Consider the following 21,571-nt stretch of genomic DNA (forward strand, 5'->3'; position numbering starts at 1 on the left):
TGAAGAGAGTAGGATATAATGCCGGGGCACTGGCCAACATTCCCTCTCCCAGGGAAACACATTCCAGTGTCTAAATCTGTGAGAAAGCTCCTAATAGCTGCCATGTTTGCTTACAGGTATCCCAGTAAGCACTCTGCAAAGTCCTTTTCGATACTTTATGTGTAGAGGTCTCCTTAAAATGCAGAGAAATCACACAATTTTTGCAGGTTGGTCATGGCATAAATAACATCTGTGAAATTTCCTTATTATCCTGTGACTGACCCATGAAAAATGTGTGATTTCTCCGCAGCATTTCTCAGACTAGGGGCCCAGACCCAAAAGGGGGTTGCAAGCCTATTAGGGAGTTGCAGTATTGCCACCCTTACTTCTGCGCTGTTGCTGGTGGCAGCATTGCCTGAAGTTGGGAGGCGGGAGAGTGGCAGCTGCTGCCTAGGTGCCCAGCTCTCAAGGCAGCATCACCACCAGCAGCAGCACAGAAGGTTGGCAATACTGTGCTACCGTTATTTCTCTGCAGCTGTTGGCCATAGTACTGCCTTCAGATCTTGGTGCCCAACCAGCAGCCACTGCTTTCTACTCTGCCTTCAGAACTGGGCGGACAGAGAGAGGCAGTACTGCTGTCAGCAGCTGCAGAGAAGTAAGGGTGCCATGGTATTGCCACCCTTACTTCTGTGCTGCAGAAGCACTGCGTTCAGAGCTAGGTGCCTAGACAGCAGCCATCGCTCTCTGCTCTGCCTTCACAGCTGGGCAGCTGGAGACTATATTTCAAGGGTGAGACCATTTTTCACAGTCCATGACGCGATTTTCACGGTCACAAATTTGGTAGACCCCTATTTATGTGTGAAAGGAGCTGTAAAATCCACTCTACTGTCCTAGCCTGCTCTTACTCTGAATATTCTTAAGGATTTTCTGTATCTGTATAGTAAGGTTTCTGAGGGAGTGATCACTACAAGAGTGGAGAATGAGAAAGCCAGTGAGAAAAGACCAATTTCAGTTGTAGCCATGTTAGTCTGTATCAGCAAAAGGTGCCAGAAGGACGCCTCGGTTTTTTTAGTTAGAAAATAAATGCATGGCTGGTTTAAGGGCTTTACTACTGGGCTGTGAGCCAGGTTTCTTAATAAAGAAAGGAGTTATAATAAACGTAAGAAAGAGAACCATGCACATTCTTATTTATTTAGGCAATGGAGCCTTCAAGAACAGGCATACAGGCCATCTTCGCTCCACAGACACTAGACATGGACTGTGCTTGAGGGACAAAGGGTGTTCACTTCTAAGGGAATGATCTGGCTCCACTTGAAACACTAGAATTAATGGGATTGGGCTCTAAGGCAGACTCAGGGTTTTGATTCAAAGACCTGCTCTCTTACACAATGGCAGAAATGGCAAATGTCTCACCAGTACCATAAAGTCTTTGCTAGGGATGGAAATAAGTGCTACCAGAAAAGTATTTCTTATAGAATTACTGCAGTTTACACCAACTGTACTGTTTGATTTTTTTTAACTTGATGGCATAGTTAGGCTATGAACCCAAGTCACCATTGTAATTAGGCACTGCTGGAAGGCCTGGAAATTCTGTAGAAGATTCACTGCTAGAGGAGGGGAGAGGCAGTCACTGAAAAGTTGAGTAGAAATATCTGAAGTTAATAAACAGAATCATCTTAAATTCTTTACTAGATTATTAACTTACTGCCACTTATATTTACAGTCTAGAAACTGTCAACTTCAGTCAAACACAGAATGTCCATACATGTGCAAAACTGACAGAAAGCAAACACTGAGCATTGTCCCTGCACTTGAGTAAAACAGCTTCATAGGTAGCAGCAGCACACACTTAACCATGGCACTAAAATGCAAAAAACTCTTTCCTAACATAGGGTGCACCAAAAAGGAAACAGCCAGACTTGACAGATTCACACCATTGCCACCAAGGGCCACACAGCATGACAGTCATTTTAGCTACAATAAATCAGGATGAAATACATGTAGGATTTGCTTACTCTTAACCAACTGGCAGCAAAATGGAAAAATTACTGAGAAAGCCACACAGTAGATTTCTAGGGCAAGCTGAATTATGAAAGGAATCTGCCATCAGGGCTGTTTGGACAATCACATGGAAATGACTATGATTTAGACTAACATGTCTCCTGAATGTACCATGGTGTAAAAGAATCTCATCACCAAGGTCTTTGGAACCTGACAGAAATATACATTGCGTGGGCACCCTGCAGGGAGGCATAAGCCTTGGGCTGACCTGAAGAACTCACACACGGCTTTGACATTCACAAGTAATGCAACCATCCCTAACTCATACCAAGAAAGCACTCTCGATATCTCCCCATGCCACCACCAAGTGCTCTCAATTTATAAATCAATTAATTAACTTTGATAATAAGCCTCTATCATCAGTTGCCACCTAAAAGCAAGAAGAGCAGATGGGAAGTTATATTTCCATCATGTTCCCTCTTCCACCACAGTCACTAATAAAAGTAGAGCTGAGTTCTGGTGGGAAGTGTGAACATTTATGAGTAGATGAAACCTGCTCCATCTGCTCAAGCAGACGGGACAGAACGATGTGGTTAGAATGACAAAGTAGCCACGTGGGAGAAATGGATTTGGAACAGCGCACGTACCTCTGGGCCAACGTATCACACGGCGACCCCTTCCTCTTCCGGGAATCAGGGTTAGCAGGGTCTGTTGAACTGTCCCCAAGGCCACTCATGTTGAGCTACTTTGCACCTGTACACGAAAGAGAAACACGAATCAGGAACCTGACAGGGGGAGCAGCTTACAACCAGGTAATGAATGATTTATACACAGGAATGCCAGACAGCAGGAATTCGGTGACTACTAAATAGTAAACTAGTCCAGCAGCCAACTGCTCTTAATGTTAAACATCTTCTCCCTAATCTCCCACCAGAACATGGTACCTTCTTCAGTTTAAGCCTTGTCCCACCAACTTCTAAAGGAAGCTTACGTAGAAAGCACCACAAGTGGAGAAAAGAGACCATGTGTATTACCACCTCAAAGGTATTTCTCTCACACAAGCTCTCACCCTTACCACATATCCCTTTTCTTCTATATGATATGGCTTGAACTCCCTCAGTTTCCTCTGCCCCCACAGCTTTTAAATCTGGTTCTTGTATCATTTCCAATGCCCTTCTCTGCCCCAATACCCTCAAACAATAAGGTTCAGCACAGCACCCACTACTCCAGATATGATCTTCATAGGGCTCTATGCACAGGAGCATCACCAGCATTGTTATTATGAGAGCACTCTATATAAAGGGGAGAACTGATTTTTTTTTTTTTGGCAGTCTGACACACAGTTAGGTGATTTTCAGTTACTCCTTTAGCATCCTCTTGTTTCTCTGATTCACTGATTTCTAGATAGCTGCCTTATCTCCTCACATTTGCATCTGTGCTATCTACTCCCTCTCTCTCAGAGTATATGACTGTACATAATTGGAAATAACTCATCTTGCTGGATGTAACATCTCCCCCTCACAAAAAAGAAAATACTTTCATCTCCCTTTGCAGTTGGGCTTCTGTGTTTGGTACCTCTTCCATTTTGCATCAGTGTTAATTTAAGACCTTCCATTAGTACAGAGATTCCCAGATTGTGGTAGGCCACTAGGCGACTGCTCGCATAGCAGGCCAGTGGCACTCTTTGTTTCCAGCTCCATTAAAAGAAGCTTTTTTAAAAAACAACCTATTATCATTGTTCCGTGAATACAATTGCTATAGATGCTGCAGCGATGGTATGGGATTATGGACGGAAGGAGGCGGGGTCCATGCGAGAGGACATAGAAGAAGTAAGTGTACTTTAGACACCCATTCTATTAAGATGTGGTCCGCACTAGGAAAGTGTTTGCAAATCCCTGCCCAGCAGCTTTAATAAAATTCCTAAGCAGTGAGGGTTACAATAACCCATTTGCTAACACTCCCCAATTAGGAGTTTTTAAAATACAACCTTATTTATTTAAACAAAGAAGTGACAAAATTCCAAATATACTGACAAGAATTTTCAAAAGTAACTGGTGATTTGGGGTATTTCGATACAGTACCTGATACTACTATCCTGCAATTTCTCCATATAATGTAGGCTGCCTTTTATTTTCATTATTATTTGTACTGCCCCAGCATCTAGGCACCCCAATAATGGACTAGAATGCCACTGTGTTAGGTGCTGTACAAACAGAAAAATAAAAAATAATCTCTGCCCCCAAAGAGTTTACCATCTAAGCAGAAGAGAGGAATCAACAGATGGATACAGAGAGACGGGGGAATACAAGGAATCAATGAGGCAAAACTGGTCAGCATGATACAGAGTGATCTCAGCACACCGGCAGTCTAACTATTGTCAAGTTTTTTGTAGACAACAGAGCAAAGGAGAGACTTTTAAAGAAGAATTTGATGGACAAGTAGCTTTATAGATGTTTACAGGAAGCTCCTCCCAAGGGTGAGGGGCAGCATAGGAGTAAGCATGAAGGTGCTTGTTTAAAAATTTAACAAATGGGCAAGGGATGCTGGCATCTTGGGAGGATCAGAGATGGGGATCGACATCTCACTGCTGAATCAGAGATGAGAGATTGACAAGCAGCTTATATTTGATTCAATAGAGAAGTGGGGGAGGGAAAAGAGGGGGTAACATGGCAAAGCGATGGGCTAGGAGGATGATCTTTGCAGCAGCCGTCTCCATAGATATGAGCGGGGCAAGACTGCATTTGTCAAGGCCAGAGGATAGGATTTTGCAGTATTCGAGACACAACACGGTGAGAGCCTGGATGAGAGTTTTAGATGTATGGGTGGGTAGAAAAGGCCGTATCTTAAGGGTGGTTAATTAGCTTTCTTTCTAGCACTGCTAAAATCCAGGCCACCGTTCTCTTAAGTTATTAAGCTATGTTTTTAAAAGTGGGTTATTTAAAAAAAAATTAAACATTTAAACCAATTTGAGACAACTCCTTCTAGATACTTGCCTCATGGCTTTCTACACTCAATGACACACACAGAAATTCCCAAAACAAATTATCTAGTAGTAGCAACGGACTTTAACTACCCAGACATCTGTTAGAAAAGAAATACAATAAAATACAAAATTTCCAGTAAGTTCTTTGGAATGTATTGGGAATAACCTTGTGTTTCACAGGATGGAGGAAACAGGCAGCAGGAAAACCATTTTAGATGTGATTCTGACCAACAGAGGAATTAGTTGCAAATTTGAAAGTGGAAGGCAGTTTGGGTGAAAGTGATCATGAAATAACAGATTTCATGATTCTACGTAAAGGAAGGAGTAAGAGCAGCAGAATAAGGACAGTGAACTTCAAAAGTGCAGACTTTAACTAAGAGAGCTGCTACCTAAAGTCCCATGAGAAGAAAATCTAATGGACAAAGTAGTTCAGGAAAGCTGGTAGTTTCTCAGAGAGATGTTAAAGGAGCCACAGCAAACTATTCCGATGCAAAGAAAAGATAGGAAAACTAGTAAGAGGTTAAAGAGCTCTTGATGGAGCTATATTGATTACTTGACAATAAAAAAAGGAATCCTACAAAAAGAAGAAAGAATGGACAAATTGCTAAGGACAAGTACAAAAGAACACCACAAGCAAGTAGGAACAAAAGCAGAAAGGATAAGGCACAAATGAGTACATCTAGGAAGGGACATAAAAGACAATAAGAGGAGGTTCTTTAAATACATTAGGATCAAGAGAAAGGCAAAGGAAGCGCAGGTCCTGTACCTAGCAGGGATGGAGAAGTAACAACAGACAACATGAAGAAAGCCAAGGTGCTTAATGTCTATTTTGCCTACATTCACTAAAAAGCTAAATTGTAATCAGTCACACAAAACACAATTAATATTAATATCAGGGGAAAGAACGCAAGTCAAAGTAGGAAGAACAAATTAAAGAGTATTTAGATAAATTACATGTATTCAGGCCATCGGGGCCTGATGAAATTCATCTTAGGGTGCTTAAGAAACTAGTGGAAGCAATTTCTGAACTGTTCGCTATTATCTTTGAGAACTCATGGAGGATGAATGAGGTCCCATAAGACTGGAGAAGGACAAACTGAGTATCTATCTTTCTCAAAAGAGGAACAAAGGGGACCTGGGGAACAACAGACCAGTCAGCCTAACTCTTTATCTGAAAAGATACTGGAACAAATTATGAAACAATCAATTTGTAAGCATCTAGAGGATAACAGGGTGGTACATAATAGCCACAAAGATTTTAAAGAACAAATCATGCCAAGCCAATCTAATTTCATACTTTTACAGGGATCCACTGGCCTAGCGGATACGCTGTAGATGTGATATCTTGATTTTAGTAATGCTTTCGACATATCTCACATGACATTTTCATAAACAAATGAGGGAAATATGGTTTAAGTGAAATTACTATAGGGTGGGTGGACAACTGGTTAAACGACCATATTCAGAGTAGTTATCATTGGTTCACTGACAAACTGGGAGAATGTATCTAGTGGGGTCCCACAGGGGTCTGTTCTGGGTCCGGTACTAGTTGATATTTTCCTTAATGACTTAGGTAACAGATTACAGAGTAGATAATGGAAGGGAAAGTGTGCTTATAAAATCTGCAGATGACACCAAGCTGGAAGGGGTTGCTAGAACTTTGGAGAAAAGGATTAAAATTCAAAATAACCTTGCCAAAAAAGTATTGATCTGAAATCAACTAGATGAAATTCAGTAAAGACGAGTGAGAAGTACTACACTTAGGAAGGAAAAATCAAATGCACAACTACAAAATGGGGCATAACTGGCTATGCAGTAGTACTGCTGATAAGGGTTTGGGTATACAGGTACAGTGGGTCACAAACTGAATATGAGTCAACAATCTGATGCAGAGTTATTGTAGTTGTAAAAGCAGCAAAGAATCCTATGGCACCTTATTGACTAACAGATGTTTTGGAGCATGAGCTTTCGTGGGTGAATACCCACTTCGTCAGATGCATATTGTAGCTGTGTTGCTCCCAGGATATTAGAGAGACAACACGATGCATTTGAGCAAAAGGATATTATTACTCTGGGGTCTATTAAACAGGAGTGTCATACATAAGACATGGAAAGTAACTGTCCTGATCTACATGGCACTGGTGAGGCCTCAGCTGGACTACAGTGTCCAGTGCTAGGCACCACCCTTTAACAAAGACATCAATAAATTGGAGAGAGTCCAAGGGACTGCAGCAAAAATTATCAAAGGTTTAGAAAACCTATGAAGAATGTTTTAAAAACTGGGCATGTTTAGTCTTGAGAAAAGAAGACTGGGGGGAAGGAGAGAGGGGAGAGAGAAAGACCCGATAACAGTCTTCCAGTATGGTTAAGGGCTGTTATAAAGAGAACGGTGATCAATTAGTCTGCATGTCCAACAAAAGTAGGACAAGAAGTAAGGGCTCAGTTTGCAGCAAGGGAGATGTAGGTTAGCTATCAGGAAAAGCTTTCCAGCTATAAAGATAGTTAACCACTGGAATAGGCTTCCCAGGGGGATGTGGAATCCTCCTCACTGCAGCTTTCTAAGAACAGGTTAGACAAATGCCTAGTTTACGTGGTCTTGTCTCGGTGCAGGGGGCTGGGCTAAGTGATCTTAGAGCTGGAAGGGTCCTCGAACATCTCTATGATTCTGGGACACACTTACTCAGTTTTGTATGGCTTGACAAACCAGATACTCTCAAAGGGTCAGATCCTGCAAGATGACAATCACTCTTGGCTCTAAGGGTGGGATTTTCAAAAGAACTCAACACTGGCATAGCCCTGCCCCAACTGCAGGCAGTGATAAAACTCCCATTGACTTCAAAGGGAGCTCAGTTAAATCAACACTGAGTCCTTTTGAAAACCTCACCCTACATCTTTAAATGCCTTTTATGCATGCTCCTTTCAAATTTTGTGCAATATACTAGTGAAGAGAGAGCGAGCATGTCTCTCTCTGTCTTCTCTCCAGTAGCTGGTCCCTTAGAGGGTAATGGCCTATTACTGCTACTGTTAATGGAGTTGCTCCTTTAGCTCATGTAGTAGAGATGTGTGTTGTGATGCTAAAGATCCTGGATTCAAACCTATCTCATGATCCATTGTGCTTGCTATTTACTGATTAATGCGTCTATTCTGAAGTAAATGATACATCTGTGTTTAAACAGAAGTGCCATGAGAAAACAATCTTTATACAGCAAGCAGTCATTTTTGCTAATGTTTGCGTCCCTATTACCAAGATGAATGCTGTTCCTGAAATCTTTTCAGCAATATTAGCATAGCCAATCAATAATTCCTCCTTTGTGCCAGCGAGAATGAAAAGCAGAGTCAGTTGTCCTAATTTATGAGAAACAAGAATAATCAACAGCAGAGAAACTCTGGTCAGAAACCAGAAAGCTAGCTGATGGCCACAGATCTAATTTTATTCCTCTTATTTGTCAAGTTTGAAATAAAAATCAATGTCAAAAGCAACAGTAATTATAAGAAAAAAAACTTTAAAAATTAAGGACTGGAAAACAAACTGCCGTATCATCTGCTCCAATTACAAGGGGTTTTTGGAGGGGTGGGGTGGGGTGCTTAAGATATATATTTGTTGTTCAATGTTTTTAAATATTTCCTTTACAAAATAGATGTACCAAGCAGCATCTTTCCATCCTCTCTTTTTTTAACTTAACATGCTGCTTATTTATACTGTACACATTTCAAGAAAATTCACATCAAGAAATGTATCACTGAAGTTAAGTTAAAAGTTTAGCTTACATCCACAAAGCCAGGAAACAGAATTCTGACTACTATTGCTGTTCACACAGGCCCTGAGCCTGCGAACACTTACTCATTTAAGTAAAGTTACTCAAATGAATAAATGTTGTGCAGGGCCAGAGCCATGGACTGTAATCACATCCTTCCCACTGGAGTCCTCTGTTACAGGATTGTGACCTTGGCAATATCTTCTTTATGCTCAACCAGGCTGAATTAAGGACAGAATTGCAGCCTTAACTGAAATCCTTGGCTTGAGTTAAACCCTTGATGTAATACATTCGTTGTTTCTTTTTATTATAAATTCAGTTTATTTTGCAGCAACACTTGCCAAGGCTGACAAGCCAAAAATTTAACTTAGCCTAAAAATAACTCCAATGGCTTGGTTTGAAAACGTTTTGACTCTGATGGCTCAGAACAAGGCCCGTAACACTTAGCCTGCCGAATACTCCATAGGATGATGCACCATCCCAGGGGATTGTGTTCATCTGAGATGCAAACAGGCCTTGTGTTGTCCTGCTCTGCTCTCTGATCAAAGTATTGAAATTTACAAGAAACCTGATTTCTGTAAAATGACAATATTCTGCTTGTTCACAAAAGCAGACAGAAGCAGATAAAGGACAGTGTGATGGAAGCAAAAACAAGCTAATTAGGTCAATTAAAAAAATTCTCATGAAAACCTGCTCAGCAACAGTCGCTCCTTTGCTGTCGTTAAGGTTAACCACTAGAGCTATAATAGCAGACTGGGTAAATGTTGCCTTTTTGGCTGCTTGGTTTATTTACCTATTAGGGTTCCTTTGGAGCTGATGTCAGCCACTGTGTGAACACATATTAAGTACTGCATCAATCCACAGAGTGTTTGGTTGCCCCCTCCCTCCAACCCCCACTCTCTCTCAACACATTAATGGAAAAACCCTAATGAAAACACCATTTCGCGAAGAAATAGCATGTCTCCACTGGAAATGGCTGTTCTGAAATAGATCTATATTTTGGCTTTGCAATGTTAAACAAAGACTAGTTTTCAGTATAACTGTATTCCACTCAAAAATTCAACTTCGTGCATTAAGGCCCTGTCTTACTTGGGATTCAGCAACCAGTGGCAGCAGTTGATATAGCTGTATGGGAGTCACAATTTGCACCAACTAGGCTTGAGATCGAAGTCAACTCAACATATACAAATGGCAGCTCTCCTTGTCTCCTCCACCAGCTCAGCTACAGCAGCTGATTGCCACCAACAGCTAAATTAGAGCTGATCTCAAGTACAGACAAAACCTGAGGTTTAGGAGCATGAACACTTGTCCCAGAAAGCAGATTGTCCAAATCCATTCTCCAGCCCCCACATATGTATTATATATTTGTATTATAACGAGGGTTGCCAAATTTCTAATCGCACAAAATCGAACACCTCTGCCTGTCCCTTCCTCGAGGACCTACCCATTCTCAGAGTCTCAGCCCTGATCGCTCCATCCCTCCTCCCTCTGTTGCTCACTCTCCCCCACTCTCGCTCATTTTCACCAGGCTGGGACAGGGGATTGGGGTATGGGAGCGGGCTGAGGGCCATATTGTTCCAGAGACAGTATGTACGTACATATGCACATGCACGTGCATACATACACAGACACACACACACCAAGGGAGTGTTTCTTCCAAAGAGTTTGTGTTCCAATCAGAAAAGAGAGGCAAAGAGAAGGAAGGAAACAGAGGTGCAGAGTGCTGACGCAATGTGCCCAAGGTCACACAGCAAGCAGGGCAGATCTGGAAACAGATCCCACACACATCTTCTGATTTCCAGTCCAGTGCCCTATCCACTAGAGCAGTGTTTCTCAGTGACCAGTCCATGGACTGGTGCCAGCCCCAGAGATCTTCCTAACAGAGTTAGGACGGCAACAAGCCAGTCCTTGGTATCAAAAAAGGTTGAGAAACTCTGCACTAGAGAACACTGCCTCTCAGTCCTGAATCACATTAATCCATTCCTCTACCCACGGGAGCTCATTCTTCAAATCATGTGAACCCCAGTGAGTGTGTTAAAAGTGACAAAAGGCCCTGCCAGATTGGGATGCAAAAGGACCAAGCTCAGTTTCATGCTTGCACAAAACTCTTAATCCATCAATGGCACCGTAATAATTCCGTAACTTTGCAGGCACATAATTTCTTCACTGACTATCAAAATAATAAAAAGTGGAAAAAAAAGTAATTACAGTAGCTGGTGCTTATGCTGCATTTTTATCCACATATCTCAAACACCTTCACAAAGGTAACACTATCTGCAAATGCGGAAACTGAGGCACAGTGCATCAAAGTAACGTCCCCAAGATCCTACAATGAATTAGTGGCAAAGCCAGGCACAGAATATAGGTCTCTATAGACTCACAGACCTGTATCTTTATATTTCTGATAGAATGATTTCCCCTGGTAGGGGGGTGTGATGCGGTTCAACTCACCACTGCGGCACCTCCTGCTGGCTGTACTGGGAACTAGCTTAATCTGCCCGTCCACCCTCATCTGGTGATGTCTCGCCACCATCACTTCTGCTCCAAGGTGAGTGTTGTCCCAAAGGATACAGCATCCTCTTCAGGACACACTGTCACACTCTGTCCTCCCACCTTCTGGGAGAACCATAGTCTACTGTCCAGTTACTTCTTCAGTGGGAAGTTGGGGTGAGGGGTAGGGGACCCAGGCCTGCCTGCTACTCCGGGTCCCGGCCAGGGCCTCTATAGGTGGCAGCCGCATGTTATGTCCCCTCCAACCCAGCAGTCTATTTCCCTGGGCTGCTTCCCCATAGCCCCAGCACCTTCTCTGCCCTTGTCTCAGGGCCCCAGCCTGTCCGCAGTCAGCCAAGAGCTCAGTCTCGCCCCCCTGCTCCTGCCCCGTATTGCTCTGTCCAAGGTGCTAGCTGCCCTCTACCTGCAAGGCAGCCAGTCCTCCTCCCTCCAGGCACTCCAGGGAGTGCCTGACCTGCTCTGTCCCATGGCTCTTCTTATATGGGCCTCCCCGGCTCTGACTGGCTGCTCCTCGGAGCCTTCTCCAATTGACTGCCTGTTGTGCAGCCTCCCTAGGGTTCTATTAACCCTTTATGGGTTAGTGCGTGGCAGATGCCCCATCACGGGGGGGAATTTCACCCAGAAACAAGCATATAAATGTATTTAATGTGTATCACACTTTAACGACTGGGAGACGGAAACAATTAGTAAGCTGCTTTTAAGAAAACATTTGATGTTAGTAAAGTCCCTTACAATACAGTTGTTTTATTATTAAAATATAACCTATCTGTGCACATGCAGAGCAGACAGAGTCTCAATTAGAGATAATTAAGAGCACACTTAGGATGCCACAAGGACACATCTATATTGTCCCACTCAAGAGTACATCATTAGTTGCTAATCTAAGTACTCAAGTCTTAATGAGCATTTTTGTTGTGTGGTGGTGTTTTTTTAACCTCTGCAGGTTACAAAGTAAATACTGGAGCTCTACATTGAAGCACAAGAGGCGATGGGCGAAAGTGACAGGTGAGTCGCTGAGCAAGCTACTCTCTTGAGCCAGGAATGGTATATTATTACATTTCTTTTCCTGACTTCACACAAAAAAATGGAGCCTACACTCCAGGACAAACATCCACAACTTCAGCTACCAAAGAAAACAAATATCACATCTGTTTAGTGCGATGGACCTTGAGGGAATCAGTGCATCCGTATGCCACTGGTTCAGTGAATGGCTAGTAAAGACTTCTGATTTCATGCTATGCAGGAGCGGCGCCAGGGTTTCTGGCGCCCTAGGCAGAATTCAGGGGGCACCATTTTGTGTGCTCCCCATGGGCATGAGGGAGCTTCCGGTTCCACTCCTATCTCGCTGCCAAAGTAGGACCCTCCACCGAAATGCCACAAGCGACAGTGGCAGTCATTGAGCTGCTCAATTGCCTGCCGCTGTTTTCTGTGGCACATCGGCAGAAGGTCCTTCTTCAGCGGCGCGACTGGAGCAGAACTGGAAGCTCCTGTGCGCCCCATGGGGAGCGCACAAAATGCCGCCCCCCAAATCCTGGCACTCTGGGCGACCGCCTACGGTCGCCTAATGGAAGCGCCGGCCCTACGCCCTGTTTTATTGTTACCTCATTCCCTGTTTCTCTGTTTTGGTCACCTGCTGCAGCCTAACACCTAGATTGCAGATGTCAGACACTGTCTTGTGACTGAGTATTAGGAGGATATTAACCGACGGATCCTTTGGCTCTGGTACATCATACAACACCTAGAAAGAACAGTTTGAATGAGAAAGATCTGTGAGTTTTGGCAGAAGAATCATTTTCCAGTGCTGAGCAGAAAAACAACTGCAGAAGAATCAAGCTAGCAATCTCTTCCTCTAGGAATCCTAGCTATTTTTGCCAATGAAGTATTAGAGTGTACTGTACACCTCTTCCATCACAGAGCTTCTACTGAAAAGCCTGGAACATGTGCATAGGCTAATTTTGCATGGACTTCTTGGAGAGAAAGATGGATAGAGAAGACACTGAACTGCAAAGCTGTATCCATCCGCTTTCAATGGGCCAAAGTGTCTCACTACCCACTTTCTCCTAATGTCACTCCTCTATTTTCTCTGCACTACACAGGGCCCTCTGCTCAATGCTCTACCATGATGCCATATAATCAGCTTCTCTTCATTAAAACTATTACTTTATTAGTAGTCTTGCTGCAGCACCTAGTGCACCCAGCTGAGATCAGGGCTCCATTGTGCCAGCCACTGTACATACATATAAAAACAGTCCTTGCCCCAAAGACCTTACAATCTATATAGAGAAAATGGGCAAGGACAGTATCATCACCAATTACAGATGGGGAACTGAGGGACAGAGAGCTTGAAGGTCCCAATCTTCGTTGATTTCAGTGTGCTTTGGATCAGGTCACAAAGGGAGTCTGCAGCAAAGTTAGTAACTTTTAATCCAGATCTCCCAGCAGGTCAAAGACCTGTGCCATAAAGAGCAGAAGACTGGCTTTGCGGTTATCAAAGACTTCTTCCACCAAATCTTCACCAAAGAGGGAATCTTGAGCAGAAATACTAGAGAGAATAAATATCTACACCTGCTTGAACCTGGACATTCATCTGGGGCTCATGTGCTTCATCTGTTGTGTCTACTTAAGGCCAGACCTGCAAACACTTACTGTTAGGCATAGCACTTCCTATACTCAGGACCCCATCAGACTTCAGTGGGCTACATTCAACGGCAAGAACCAACGCTAACAGGCAATTGTTTGCAAGATAGACCAAAGAATACAAATTTAATCAAGTGCCTCACCATCCAACGCAGCAGAAACACAAACGTCACTGCAACTGGCCTAACCCCAACCCCCATATCCTCCAAAGCAAATTGCCAGTCTGAAGTGAGAGTGTTTGCTTTTATTTTCTATTGTGTAGGCAGTGTCATTCAGAAATCTGATAATTACTACAGGATCTCTCTGGGTAGCAGGCTAAAAACCGCCAGTGCAGAGATGTAAGGGAGGGAACGTTCACAGTCTTGATTAATCCTATGATCAAAAAAGCTATAGAAATGAAAGCTACTAACATTATAAAAGGGGCAAATTTTGACAGCTAAAAACAACTTTAAAGAAAAATTATAACTTTCTTTTGTCTTATTTGTATTAAAGTAGCACTGGGAGGCCTCAATTGAGATCATGGCCTCATTGCACTAGAGTGTGTACTAATGTGTTGTAAGGGACAGACTCTGCCTCAAAGATCTTACAGTCTAAGCTAACTACGGATGGGAGACAGGAAGAATAATCCCCATTTTACATCTGGGAACTGAGGCAGAGAGAGACGAAATGACTTGCCCAAGGTCACACAGGAAGTATGTGGGAAGGCTGGGAAATAAACCCAGCTTTCCCAAGTCCCAGCCCAGTACCTTAACCTTTCCAGAATGAATCCTTTAGTCTCACCACGATCCCTGCCTCTAGATGTGCCTTGCACTGTTCTATAGATGCCTTACTGCTCCTTTAAGTACACGGTGTCCAAACAATTCGGTTTCAGTATGCAGCATGCTTTCTGTCTCTCTGAAAGTTGGGTAAATATCACCAGGAGGAGTGCCAGAAAAACCCTAGGACCAGTCACACCCAGGAGAATGCTTTGGCTGAAGGTTATGTTTTGTTCCTGTTAATAATAAAGGCAAACTTGGATTAGGTATATATCTGGACCACATCCTGTACATATGCAATGCTGGGAGAAGGGAAGGAAGCACTAAAAAGGAAAACCAAGGTTCTGAGCTGGAACAAGAGCAAACCTAACAGCCATCTGGCAAACCAGCCCACCACACAAAAGGGAATAAGGCCAGGTCTACACTACACATTTACGCCAACCTAATCCCTGGTGTAGACAGTGCTATGTTGGCAGGAGCGCTTCTCTCACCAACACAGCTACCCTGTCTCACAGAGGTGGAGTTAATAAGCCGATGGGAGAACTCTCTCCTGTTGACTTAGAGCATCTTCACTAGAAGTGCTACAGTGGTGCAGCTTTGCTGATGCAAGTCTGTAATATAGACCTGCCCTATTTCTCAGTTAGGACAAACAATGAAGTGGCAACACACATAGAAAGGGAGAAGGGGGGGAAACAAAAAAAGAAAAGGCCCAACAAATGGGCCTGGATGAGACTGCAAAAATATATGGACCCTACTGACTTCCAGGAGTAAGCTCCACTGCTGAGAACCTACTTTACCTTCCAGGAGTGATGGCAGGCTTAATTGACTAGTATTTACTGAATCCTCTTATGGAAGACACTGTAGAAATGCAAAGTATTATTATTAGCAAGTAAGCTATGCCTTGCAACCTGTGTTTACAGTGTTGAAACTAAAGACTACACACTGGATAAACTTAGCAACTGTGTTGTGTAGGTGCTCAGCTACTGATGAATGCCTTAGATATATCTAATAACAACACGTGTCATGTAGTGATCACTGTCAGGTCGCTGCAGCCTCGGGCTCTGTATCTGAAAGCTCAACGCTTACGCTGCTATTAAAACTGTGTGATATCGCTCCAATGAGCGTCATATGAACATTTTTTATTCTTCGTGCCCAAGTGTACACTGACCCTCTGTAGTGACAAAGGATCCATGGGCTTCTGTTTCCAAGAGCTCTCACTCGTCTTCAAGGAGGGCTGACTCATACCAAACAAAAACTTACGGGTAAACCTCAGGCATCATGACATCCCACATTCATTAGGATAGAATGTCTTATACTTGGTAATGCAAGGAGTTCTGTTTGCTCACAAGGCCACACATGCTCATTGGGGACAACAGACTGAATGTTACTTAGAATTCAATATGTTATATAAATACTCATTGTGAGTAGTCAGTCAAGACTGAACCTGGGACCTCCAGCACTAAAAGCGTGAGACTATCATGTGAACTAAAGGAATAACTACTTTAGCTGGTAGAAGCAGTTGGCTCATACCCTCTATACACCAGCCACAAGAAGGGGATGTACAAACACACACTGAGCAGCATATCAAATACATATTAATATTTAAGAGACATACAAAATTGATTCTACCTCTCAAGGTTCCATTCCATTTGTATTTGTGGCTCCAGGCTTTAAAAGTTACACCATATCTGCAATATTGAGAGCTCTACTGACCCCCAAATTCAGTCTTTTGAACCCATTTAGTGATCTTTTGTTAACAGGTGACATCTGCTTTGGAAAGGTAACATGTACCCATGGTTAGGGCACTACCAAATTCACAGTCCATTTTGGTCCATTTCACAGTCACAGGATTTAAAAAATCTGAAATTTCATGATTTCAGCTATTTAAATCTGAAATTTCATGTTTCAATTGTAGGGGTCCTGACCCAAAAAGGAGTGGTGGGCTGTTGACGAGGTTATTGTAGAGGGGGTGGCAGTACTGCCGTCCTTCCTTCTGCGCTGCTGCTGGCAGTGGCGCTGCCTTCAGAGCTGAGCTGCCACCAGCAGTAGCACAGAAGAAAGGAGGGCATGGCATGGTATTACCACCCTTACTTCTTTGCTGCTGCCTGCAGAGCTGGGCCCTCACTCAGCAGCTCCCAAGCTCTGACCCAGCTCTGAAGTCAGCACAGAAGGAAGGGTGGCAATACCACTACATCCCTAAAATAACTTCGTGACCTGCCCTGCAATTCCCTTTTGGGTCAGGACCCCCAATGTGAGAAACGCTGGTCTCCCCGTGAAATCTGTATAGTATAGGGTAAAAGCACACAAAAGACCAGATTTCATGGGGGAGGGCAAGGGGTGGGGGGGATCAGATTTCACCATCCGTGACACATTTTTTATGGCCATGAATTTGGCAGGGCCCTACACATGGTTGGTAAGATTGACTCAATCTATATAGGTCCACAGAACTCCCTATAAGGCAACAAAACACATTCATCAAATTGAAGAATGGAATTCCCTAAGGAGGAAACCATTGTAACACTGACTGCCAGTTCAAATATCTGTTTAGCAAGGACACGAAAGGAACAAATAGAATTATTTGGTAGAAAATACAAAATACCACAATGCAAAGATAAGGAAAGAAGTACTTGAACCAATGCCCTTTGGATGATGGAAAAAAGGAAAGAGGAGGCTGATCAGAAAGGCTTGGGGATAATACTGAATCTTAGGGCAAGCCTACATTAGAGATCTTAGAGCGGTACAGCTGCACCGATGCAGCTGTGCCACCGAAATCTGTCTAATGTAGCTGCTCTAAGCTGATGGGAGAGCGCTCTCCTGTCGGCTTAACTACTCCAGCCCCAGCGAGCAGCAGTACTATGTTGGCAGGAGAAGCTCTCCCGCCGACACAGCACTGTCCACACCGGCTCTTATGTCACTCAGGGGGATGGTCTATGCACACTGATGAGGGACATAAAATTATGCTCACATAAGCTGTAGTGTAGACATAGCCTTAACCTGTAAATAATCCACCACTTTCATCAGATCACCAAGTTAGGGCACCAGCTCCCTTTTAGCACAAGAGGGGTTTCAAAAGCCAATCTGTTTTACAAAGAATGGGACATATTGGAATAAGGCCTACAGATGTTAACTCTTACCACAAAAACAAATAGCCATCTGTGGGAAGCAATGAACTGAGCCATGAAAAGAACTCCCTATTCAAATCCACAAAGCCACCACATTACCCTTCAAATCTTTCCTTAAAACTCACCTCTGAGATGCCTACAAAAACACTCAACAATGGCAAGGCAAATGATGGGCTGTGACTGCTGCTCATTACACTCATCAGAATCATCTCATTGTTACCGTTTGCTCACCAAGTCCAACTGCTGTATCCACCAATGGTCTCCTACAGTTAGACTTGGAAGGATTTGATCTTTACTGGTAAGAGTTTGCAAATCTCAATTACACTGCACACAAACCAATGAAAAAAATATTTCCATCGACAATAACTGAAATTTACAGATAGGCAAAGTAGGAAAAATGCCGCATGCAAACGTATTAGAGTTTGATTTAAGAATATTTACTTTCTACTTTTTGACATGCAATGCTAACAATTTGTGTTTAACAGTTATAAAGCTTTAACTTTTGAATCTCAATGTCTACTATTATTACATAATTATCTGCCACTCCATAATGTCCGACAACTGTGACAATTTAAATAAATAAAAATAAAAAACGCTTAAACATCAATATTATCTGCCCCTTCCCCCCAACAAATAATCAAGTTCTGCAAAGCCTACTTATATTATACTTAGATTGTCAACTCAATGGGGCAGGGACTGGCATTCTGTCATAGGCATGTACAGTGCTTAGTACAATGACACCTCAATCCTAACTGGAGCCTCTAGGTGCTACCACAACATTATTCTTATTCAGACTATTGTAGAGCCGGAAGCCATTACAACAGGTGCAGTGACGGGCAGCTGAAACCAAGGACCAGCATTTCTTCAGGCTAGTAAACTGCTATAATAGTTACAACAAGAACTTGCAAAAGAAAGCCTATAAACACAATAAGTTCCCTCAAATACAGTTAGCACAACACAAGAACAGAGTATTCTGGCAGAAAGCATTTCCATAATGGAATATCCAGGAAAACGATTCTCTTCCAATACCTGTCTGTGCTTTTGTCCTTACTTTCCACAACTCATCTTTTAATGTAGTGAATTAACTCTGTGTATGTGTATGTGTGTGTGCGCGTGTGCACTGCTTTATCAGGCTTCCCCCTGAAATTTACCATATATAGCCATAGTGGAAAGGTAGTTTAAAATGGAAAATCAAACTCCTCCATCTACCCTCACCTAATAAAATATTTACAGAGAACCAAAAAGGAGACTGTTCCCCACCACCACTTCTTCTATAGCCACCAATAAACAAAATAAAATAAAATAAAATAAGCTTCTGTACCAAGTGACTGGAGGATAGCTACTGTGACGCCAATTTTTTAAAAGAGCTCCAGAGGTGACCCCAGCAATTACAGGCCGGTAAGCCAGACTTCAGTACCAGGCAAACTGGTTGAAACTAAAGTACAGAACAAAATTGTCAGACACAGATGAAAATAATTTGTTGAAGAGTCAACATGGTTTCTGCAAAGGGAAATCATGCCTCACCAATCTACTAGAATTCTTTGAGGGGGTCAACAAGCTTGTGGACAAGAGGGATCCAGTAGATAAAGTGTATTTAGATTTTCAGAAAGCCTTTGACAAGGTACCTCACCAAAGGCTCTTAAGCAAAGTAAGTGGTCATGGGATAAGAGGGAACGTCCTCTCTCATGGTAACTGGTTAAAAGATAGGAAACAAAAGGTAGGAATAAATGGTCAGTTTCCCGAATGGAGAGAGATAAATAGTGGTGTCCCCCAGGAGTCTGTACTGGGACCAGTCCTAGTCAACATATTAGATAAAGAAAAACTTTCAAAAAGTGCAATCTTTCATCTGATCTCTCCACATTAATTTCTGGAGCACTGCAACGCTCCTGATTAATTATTAGCAACACAGTATGTCAACTCAAGAGCTTCCTGCTAAAATACCCTGTCTTATAGACTTCTCTATCCTTTCCCCAGAAGGTGACTGCTCAGAAGATAATTCCCTTCTCTGACTCAAAGGATCAGAAGTGATCACAGCTCTAAGTGATGACATTAAAGTATGTGCCTCGTTAAAAACAAAAATGAGCAAAAGTGACTAACAAAATACTGTCGCTTGAAATGAGAGTGAGATGAAATGTTTCCAACAGCAATTTAAATTTCAGCATTAACAAGCACAGTGCTCTGTCCAAGCGTTGGTTTTACACAGCATTACGGTTCACGTGTAACTCTCCTTTCAGCTGCTTCTCCCTTTGATGATTTCCCAGTATGCATCTTTCAGACCTGACCCAGCAAGTGCTTACCAGCCCCTACCTGCAAGGGACAGGCCGAGGGACGTACTGGCCGCCACTTCCAGCGGCTCCCATTGGCCTGGAGCAGCGAACCATGGCCAGTGGGAGCCACGATTGGCCGGACCTGCAGACATGGCAGGTAAACAAACCAGCCCGGCCCGCCAGTGGCTTTCCCTAAACAAGCAGCATCCCAAGTTTGGAAAACATTGCTCTAAAGGAAGAACGGCTTGATACAACTCCACCAACTGACGGTGTTAGATTTCAAAGCATACATGCTGACAATCCACTATGGACTGGTATGGGATTGAATGGCATTCATGGCCCAGTTGTCCCAGGTAGTTTCTGTTCTACTCAAAGGCACAGTTTGCACATGCTCTGTATGCCCTTGACAGAACTGAAAAATAAATTGCAAGTGTGGTGGATGAACCTCAATTGCTGCAAATCCTCCTCCTTTTGAATAATTTCCCAGCCTAACTATTTCAGTTCTGCCACAATTGCAAATGCTTGGAAGAAAAGATGAGATTTACAATATGCTCTGAAAGTCTTAAGATTTGGGCTATTTCAGACTTGGAGTGAGGGTGGGGGGAAGGGTGAGCCAGTTTCAATGCTGAGAGGCCCTCACAGAGAATATCCTGCTAGCAGGCCCAACTCGCTTATAACAGCAGGACTCCAGTTCAAGCATGTAAGCTCATCTCAACTGAGGCAACAAACCACAGCAAGACAGGCAATCTCTCCTCACCTCATATTATTATTTAAATCATCATAGTGCCTAGGAGCGCACCAATCATGGACTAGGACCCTGCTGTGTAAATTTCTACGTCCTTGCAAAGGTGCTCGATTAAAAGCAGCTTTGTATTAATTTCAGCATGGAAGTACACGGAACACAACACTATAGAAAAGATGACAGCTGAAAAATGTTAAGTGCCTACACACTAGACAAGACAGTGATCCCTGAAATTATTTTTAATTTAGAACTGTATGGGCCATAATTTCAAATTAGTGGGGTTATTTTACTACCACCATCTGTGTATTGTGACAAAGTTCCTCCTCTACCTTGGTGGGTCCTGCGCTTATTGCCAGATTTGCTCACCTCAGTGATCTTCCCCACAGTCTGGGTCAACTCCTCTTGTGTCTGATCAGGAGTTGGGACGGTTCAGAGGGAACCCGGCCCGCCTCTACTCGGGTTCCAGCCCAGGCCCTGTGGATCGCAGCTGTCTATAGTAACTCCTGTATATGCTGCATGACAGCTACAACTCTTCTGAGCTACTTCCCATGCCCTCAAACACCTTCTTATCCTCACCCACAGACCTTCCTCCTGGTGCCTGATAACGCTTGTCCTCCTCAATCTCCAGCAGTCAACACTCTCACTCTCAGCTCCTTGCCTTCTTGCTCCAGCTCCTCACACACGCTCTTCTCCTCTGGCTCCTCCCTGCCTGACTGGAGTGAGTCCTTTTTTTAAACCCAGGTGCCTGAAATAAGCCTGCTTGATTGGCTGCAAGATTTTCTATTAAAGTATGCTAGTCTCTACTGCCTTCTAGAAAGG

General features: G+C 43.2%; 1 protein-coding gene across 7 annotated transcripts in view; it reads right to left on the reverse strand.

Moving 5' to 3' along the window:
* NCOA1 (nuclear receptor coactivator 1) overlaps positions 1-21,571 on the reverse strand; it is a 262,449-nt gene that overhangs the window by 133,642 nt on the left and 107,236 nt on the right. For 6 of the 7 annotated variants that reach the window (XM_032790528.2, XM_032790527.2, XM_032790522.2 and 3 more), the window contains exon 2: positions 2,628-2,733. The exons of the other annotated variant lie outside the window; for it this stretch is intronic. In XM_032790528.2, coding sequence (XP_032646419.1) covers positions 2,628-2,716 — 89 coding nt within the window. In that variant the 5' untranslated portion in view covers positions 2,717-2,733. The remainder of the gene's footprint in view (positions 1-2,627; positions 2,734-21,571) is intronic. 7 annotated transcript variants of the gene reach the window in all.

Source organism: Chelonoidis abingdonii, chromosome 3 (genome assembly GCF_003597395.2).
Source record: "Chelonoidis abingdonii isolate Lonesome George chromosome 3, CheloAbing_2.0, whole genome shotgun sequence".
NCBI classification, from domain to species: Eukaryota; Metazoa; Chordata; order Testudines; family Testudinidae; genus Chelonoidis; species Chelonoidis abingdonii.